The 7,420-nt window shown below is 47.7% G+C and overlaps 1 protein-coding gene across 2 annotated transcripts; it reads right to left on the bottom strand.

The window, feature by feature from the left end:
- Positions 1-1,001: 1,001 nt before the first annotated feature.
- LOC135538760 (actin, cytoplasmic 1-like) lies at positions 1,002-5,791 on the bottom strand. 2 transcript variants are annotated; one of them, XM_064964667.1, is made up of 6 exons: positions 5,683-5,791; positions 4,194-4,322; positions 3,554-3,793; positions 2,513-2,951; positions 2,224-2,405; positions 1,002-1,783 (listed from the first exon to the last, which is right to left on the bottom strand). In XM_064964667.1, the coding sequence occupies exons 2-6, from the start codon at positions 4,314-4,316 to the stop codon at positions 1,538-1,540; spliced, it is 1,230 nt and encodes a 409-aa protein (XP_064820739.1). In that variant the 5' UTR covers positions 4,317-4,322; positions 5,683-5,791; the 3' UTR covers positions 1,002-1,537. The 2 variants fall into 2 exon arrangements, with proteins under 2 accessions (XP_064820739.1, XP_064820740.1); XM_064964668.1 differs by lacking the exon at positions 5,683-5,791 and having other exon boundaries at positions 2,202-2,405.
- Between the last annotated feature and the right edge of the window lie 1,629 nt (positions 5,792-7,420).

Raw genomic sequence — 7,420 nt, 5'->3', positions numbered from 1 at the left:
CCAATAAAATATCGGTCTTTAGAATCAGGACTTTGAAGCACCGTGGTACTGGTACCCAGGCTATATGAGATGGACGTGGCCCGACCGTCATATCGACCATCAGAACCATGTTGAGTTGGACACCTTCAGACTCACGCATGTACTCTGCTGTCAAAACATGTGATAAGGAGTCTCCAGGTTAATCGTGAGCTACCAGCGCGACACAAACTATTCTGAAAAGTACAAGCACTTTAACCATCGTCATTAAATCTCACAGCCAAATCAACATCCCATCCCTGGTTACCAGGATTGGTTTAACAAGCCAAACCAGTGGGTAAACGTACTTTCCAGTTTAATGTTAACGGCAAAGTACACTAACCTGGCAGAAACGGCACTATTTGGAAACTTTCCCATTGAACGAGCAGCAGTCCAGAACATTCTGTACTCCTTTAGTCTGAAGGGAAATTACAAATCTTCTAAACTTTAAAGGTATTGAAATGAATTTTATTTAGTGGGAAACCAAATCCAGAAAACTTAAATGTTTCATTTAGGACCCGGTGGAGTTGGAGGGGAGATGAGGTGCCATATGAGATGAAGCTGGCGACCGTTATTTCTCTCCTCTCCAAGCAGCTGATGATCAGGATGGAGACCCACTGCTCTAATTCAATGATCCCCACACCGAGCCAGTCTAGTGTTTCAGCCCCTGAAGGCAGTTTAAAACCCACCGTTCGTTCCTAGGTGTTATTGTAAAATTAGTTCTTATCCAGACTTGCCTAGTTAAATAAATTGCTAGTAATGTAACACGGGTGCTAGCTGATATTTATCCAGTCTCCCACTGTGTTTATCTTTAGGCTCTGAGAGAACATAGTGTTGCTGTGCCATAGGAAAGCACCAGGATGTTGATGTGACTGGAACCCACACTATTAACACGTTACAACCCGCTTAATCCTAGACCCGGAAGCTTCCTGCCACCCCACCCAGACAACAGTGAACTGTACAGGAAGGGAGTCTCAGACAGGAAGTGATGTCGGAACACATGTGCACTTTTATTGGGAGTTTAGTCAGTGTACAAGTTGGCCCCCCCCCCACTGGTCCCTCTGGCACCCTAATCACCTCTGACCTCCCCCAGCAGAGGTCACACTCGGGTTCATTTGCATAAACAAAAACAAAAATTGAACAGGACCAAGACTTAAGGCTGCAAGTACAAAAAAACCAGACATTGTGACATAATTTACATACAAGCCATTACTGCCCCATGTTACAGAACGCTGTGGCAGAGAGCCGCGAGCCGGCAGCCTTCACAGAGGCAAATACCTGGTAAAACAATTGGAATGACTCAAAAAGAAGCAGAATGTACATGTTGTTTTAAAAGTCCTCAGCTGCATGAATCTCAGGGGTCCTTACATTTATATTTTTACCTCTTAAAAACCTTTAATCCGTTGTTTCACCGTTCCAGTTTTGTGTTGTATATTTTTGTTTTTCCACAGATCCTGAGTCAAAAAAAAGCGCCAAAATAAGAGAAGCCATGCCAATGAGACTGAGAAGCTGGGTTTTGGGCTCACTCCGCGGCCCCCTCTCTCTCTCTGGGTGGTGTGTCTGGTGGCAGAGCTGAAGTGGTAGTCGGGTGGCTGGGTCGGTCGTTTGGGATGGGTACAGTCTGTTTAGAAGCATTTACGGTGGACGATGGAGGGACCAGACTCGTCGTACTCCTGCTTGCTGATCCACATCTGCTGGAAGGTGGAGAGAGAAGCCAGGATGGAGCCTCCAATCCAGACGGAGTATTTACGCTCTGGGGGGCGATGATCTGGAGAGAGAGGAGGGTTAAATTAACATGGGTTGGACTGCAGTACTAACATCTGACCACACGGTGGGGTTAAATTAACATGGGTTTAGACTGCAGTACTAACATCTGACCACACGGTGGCAGCAGAGGGTTAAATTAACATGGGTTAGACTGCAGTACTAACATCTGACCACACGGTGGAAGCAGAGGGTTAAATTAAAGGTAAGGGACAGGACTTCAGGTCAGTCTACTGGATACTAAGTTATGCATTGCTGTTTAAAGGTCTGAAGCGGTTGATTTTTACAGTGTTAGACTAATGTAATAACTGTTAGTGATCTTTATAAGGGACTGCTAGCTAAGCCTAATAGTAGTTCGATTGGATGACTGGTATTTAGTCCTAGTTGGTAGTGCTTGTGTAGCCTTCATAAAAGGGCCAGACAGTTGACTGTAGTGATTCTAACCTTGATCTTCATGGTGGAGGGGGCCAGAGAGGTGATCTCCTTCTGCATCCTGTCAGCGATGCCGGGGTACATGGTGGTTCCTCCGGACAGCACCGTGTTGGCGTACAGGTCCTTACGGATGTCCACGTCACACTTCATGATGGAGTTGTAGGTGGTCTCGTGGATACCGCAAGACTCCATACCTGGAGAGAGAGGAGACAAAATGGCCGTCATTACGGTGCTCACAAGACTGCTGCCGACGACACGTCTGACCGCGAATGACCGTTCTGAGTGTTTATTTAAAACTCACCGAGGAAGGAGGGCTGGAAGAGGGCCTCCGGGCAGCGGAACCTCTCGTTGCCGATGGTGATGACCTGTCCGTCAGGCAGCTCGTAGCTCTTCTCCAGAGAGGAAGAGGAGGCAGCGGTGCCCATCTCCTGCTCAAAGTCCAGCGCCACGTAGCACAGCTTCTCCTTGATGTCTCGTACGATTTCCCTCTCGGCCGTGGTGGTGAAGCTGTAGCCGCGCTCCGTCAGGATCTTCATCAGGTAGTCTGTGAGGTCGCGGCCGGCCAGATCCAGACGCAGGATGGCGTGGGGCAGAGCGTAGCCCTCGTAGATGGGTACTGTGTGGGTCACGCCGTCACCGGAGTCCATGACGATACCGGTGGTACGGCCAGAGGCGTACAGGGACAACACGGCCTGGATGGCCACGTACATGGCAGGGGTGTTGAAGGTCTCAAACATGATCTGGAGACGAGAGGAGAGGGATGAGTCAGAGGACTACAGTAGAGAGGGTTGAGTGCCAAGGTGCTATAAAACCACAGTAGAGAGGGACGAGTGCCAAGGTGCTATAAAACCACAGTAGAGAGGGATGAGGACCACAGAGAGGGATGAGTGTCAAGGTGCTGGAGGACCACAGTAGAGAGAGGGATGAGTGTCAAGGTTGGAGATCAACAGTCAGAAGAACATGCGCTAGTGAGTCGAGGGGTAAAGTTAGTGGAGAACCCGTTCAGAAACACAGCAGTCATCCCCACTGGGCCTTGCAGGTCGTAACAGACCCCCTGTAGCATTAGTGTTGCTATGGTAACTCAGGTAGCAGAGGGCTGTCTTATTGTTAGAATGAATGTCATCATTAAAGTGCAGTCACTAGCTCTACACGCCATAACAGGCATCAGTAAGGCCAGCAAGGTGCAGAACACAGAAAGGAGGAAAGACCTGGAGCTTCTAGAGAGATGAGACAAATCAGCTTTCAGAAGATAGGGCCTGGAGGAGGGGAAGAGGAGCGTGAGGAAAAACAAGGCAGAACTGAAGAGCAGAAGGAACCGTAGAGGTGAGCAAGTGACACATACCTGGGTCATCTTCTCCCTGTTGGCTTTGGGGTTGAGGGGGGCCTCGGTGAGCAGGACGGGGTGCTCCTCTGGAGCCACTCTCAGCTCGTTGTAGAAGGTGTGATGCCAGATCTTCTCCATGTCGTCCCAGTTGGTGACGATGCCGTGCTCGATGGGGTACTTCAGAGTCAGGATACCCCTCTTGCTCTGAGCCTCGTCTCCCACGTAGCTGTCCTTCTGGCCCATCCCAACCATCACTCCCTGGAAACAGGACAGGGTTAGCATATACAGACGCTAGCTAGGACACGGCTAGCATACCAACTACTAGCTTGATGGGGTTAGCATATACAGACGCTAGCATAACTAGATTTTTTTTTTTTAATATATATATAGTTAGCAGTGTCCTCAATATTAAGTCTGACTGCATTGAGGTGCATAAGGCTAGTTGTATGTAGCCACTTCTCAGGGATGTGATCTATGGGATGGTTCATATGTATTCTTGTCACTAGGCCTCAAATTAATATTAAAAACAGACAAATCAAACTAGAACAATATCTAATTTTCACAGTTCAAAATGTTCCAAGGCCCATCATGAGATTTGTTTACATTGGGCATTGGCGATAACAGGTCCATTTCCGGGTAAAAACCCATCGTTCCTCACCTGATGCCTGGGACGACCGACGATGGAGGGGAAGACAGCCCGAGGCGCGTCATCTCCGGCGAATCCGGCTTTGCACATACCGGATCCGTTGTCAACAACCAGTGCGGCGATTTCATCTTCCATTTTGAACTGCAAAAAAAGAAAGAAACCGTATGTAACAAAAACAAAGGCTACAAAGACAGACGTTTGAGAAGAGGGTTAAAAAAAACTTCGTAATAACCCTCAACACTTCCGCACAGCGCCACCCTTAAAAAACACTTCCGCATGGAGCCCTGTGACGACTTGACGCAACACGTCCTGCCTTCCTGGCAGGTTGTAATGACGCGTTCTGACCGCTAGGTGGAAACCGCACTGCGCCCTCCAGACAAAGGAGAGTGGCGCTGCGTTCTTTCGATATTACCATATAAGGACATGTTTTGGGATTCTCAGCAGCCCTTTTGGCGGTTCACAACCAGAGAATAGGAACCTTTAAAAAAAAAAAAAACCCGGATGTGACCACTCCCCTCTTACCAAGTAGCATTTCAACCCCCCGGCCGCCATTTTATAAACTCCCCAAAAAACACAAGACGACCGTGGAAATCTGACTTTAATGCGTTAATGACATGGAAAATAAACATCTTAATAAAATGTAAAACGCTCCTTCTCAATATGAAGTCCCAAGTCTATAACTCAAATTCAAAAGCTGATTTACCACTAAGAAGGGGACTAAAAAAAATGAAGACATAATTATTTAGTTTACTGCCAAGTCCAGTGTTGTGAATAAACCTGCCAGGTTATAGAGGCCATTTCCTGCTGGCCACGCCTTGGTCACTGCTGACGAGGTCGTCCTCCCCCCCTCCTCCTGACCGGACCGGTTTCCCGAATAACCGCTCAGGTTATAATAACTACGGCCTTAAGTACTACACATACCAATAAATAAAGTCAGTTTAATGTCTTAAGTTAAAACTATTTGTGTCGAGTGGTAGTTAAAAATCCGTTAATGTTACCGCGCAGGATAAACTAGGTCTGAACCTACAGCCGCAGAGCGCAACACAAAGACTCCCTGAGACCCCCCTTTTAGCCCGGGAGGGGGGGGTCCAACAGCTGGTAAAAAAAAACTAATATATCAGTTTAACACCATGATAAAATAAATATATATATTTACTGTAGGTGGTTGTTGTATGGTGGTTAAGCCGGTTCTTGATTACCTAACAAGTCACACCTGCATATCCGCCCAATTAATTAAACATGATGTCCATTATAAAGTCAACATGTTTCAAACCTGGTAAATACATTTAGTGAACCTGATCAACCATGCATATTACTGAAAAACTGAATGTTAATTTACTCTACCCTATAATCATACAAACAGCCTTCTAGTTCATGTCCTCCACTATATAACAAACCAGATTCAAATGAATTAAAATATGCAAACAGATACGTGTTTACTTTGTATCTGTTACACAAAACAAACGCCATTAAATATTTGAAATATGTAGGTTATTCTTACCTTTTGGTTTTGGGAGGGGGGTGTTTCAAGGGTAAATGATATAATCCCGCACGAACTGCGTGTGACGGCGCCTCAAAGTGAACCGGTAGTCGGAGGGCGCGTGGTTTTTATCTCCCGGTTAGATGCCCGGCTCGAGCCATAAAAGGTAAACTTTCGGATTCGCGCAATCTGATTGGTCCGGTGTCACGGAACCGGGCGCGTCGCCATAACACGCTACTCCCTACTGCAACTAAACTATAGCCGGTTGTGAAACGCCCCTTCTCTCTCTCTCTCTCTCTCTCTCTCACCGAGGTATGAGAAAAAAAGGAGGAAATCAAAATGGGATCTATAAAATGTTTTCCAAGGCCCTATACAGAGCACAGCCGAGCCCCGTTTTAAAATGCAGCTGTAGTGGTCAGTTCGGCCTGGAGTTTAGGGTTTGTAGTGAACACAGGTCAGGGTTAACTCAAAAGTGTAACTTGCATAGGCACCACTAGCTCGTTAGCAAGCTAACTGCTACATCCAAACAGACAGAATGCATCCTAACTCCTAGTCCCCTAGCCCTCACATGATGCATCCTAACTCCTCGTCCCCAAGCCCTCACATGATGCATCCTAACTCCTAGTCCCCTAGCCCTCACATGATGCATCCTAACTCCTCGTCCCCAAGCCCTCACATGATGCATCCTAACTCCTAGTCCCCTAGCCCTCACATGATGCATCCTAACTCCTAGTCCCCTAGCCCTCACATGATGCATCCTAACTCCTAGTCCCCTAGCCCTCACATGATGCATCCTAACTCCTAGTCCCCTAGCCCTCACATGATGCATCCTAACTCCTAGTCCCCTAGCCGTCACATGATGCATCCTAACTCCTCATCCCCTAGCCCTCACATGATGCATCCTAACTCCTAGTCCCCTAGCCCTCACATGATGCATCCTAACTCCTAGTCCCCTAGCCCTCACATGATGCATCCTAACTCCTAGTCCCCTCCCTCACATGATGCATCCTAACTCCTACCCCTAGCCCTCATGATGCATCCTAACTCCTAGTCCCCTAGCCCTCACATGATGCATCCTAACTCCTAGTCCCCTAGCCCTCACATGATGCATCCTAACTCCTAGTCCCCTAGCCCTCACATGATGCATCCTAACTCCTAGTCCCCTAGCCCTCACATGATGCATCCTAACTCCTAGTCCCCTAGCCCTCACATGATGCATCCTAACTCCTAGCCCCCTAAAACCTCACATGATGCATCCTAACTCCTAGCCCCCTAGCCCTCACATGATGCATCCTAACTCCTAGTCCCCAAGCCCTCACATTGATGCATCCTAACTCCTCGCCCCCTAAGCCCTAACCAGCTGGCTAGTGGTGTTGTTCTGTTGTTCACTGTCAGCAGGCTTCGTTCTCGTAGCCCTCAAAAGAGGCAACATCTATCACACAATCTCTGTTACAGACACACACTATTTTAGACACACACTCTCTGTTACACACACACACACACACACACACACACACACACACACACACACACACACACACACACACACACACACACACACACACACACACACACACACACACACACACACACACACACACACACTCTCTTTTACAGACACACTAGTGGACACTTTAACCTGCAGACTGTAGAGTAGAGTGGTCTGCAGGTTATGCTGGTAAATAGCCCCCCCTGCTATTTACTTCCTGTTCTAACAGCTAGCTGGGAAGAGTAGAGGCTATTTACCATGACCCTGCCC

Source organism: Oncorhynchus masou, unplaced genomic scaffold, assembly GCF_036934945.1.
Source record: "Oncorhynchus masou masou isolate Uvic2021 unplaced genomic scaffold, UVic_Omas_1.1 unplaced_scaffold_181, whole genome shotgun sequence".
Classification (NCBI taxonomy): Eukaryota; Metazoa; Chordata; class Actinopteri; order Salmoniformes; family Salmonidae; genus Oncorhynchus; species Oncorhynchus masou.
Note: the sequence above shows the minus strand (reverse complement) of the source record. Positions and strands in the feature narration are given on the sequence as shown.

What these genes read in the sequence shown, in the direction of transcription:
- LOC135538760 (XM_064964667.1), bottom strand. Translation starts at nt 4,316, where the DNA reads ATGGAAGATGAAATCGCCGCACTGGTTGTTGACAACGGATCCGGTATG. An exon ending in TCGGTCGTCCCAGGCATCAG is followed by an intron (nt 3,794 to 4,193) that starts GTGAGGAACGAT and finishes TCCTGTTTCCAG; the next exon opens with GGAGTGATGGTTGGGATGGG. An exon ending in CTTCCAGCCCTCCTTCCTCG is followed by an intron (nt 2,406 to 2,512) that starts GTGAGTTTTAAA and finishes CTCTCTCTCCAG; the next exon opens with GTATGGAGTCTTGCGGTATC.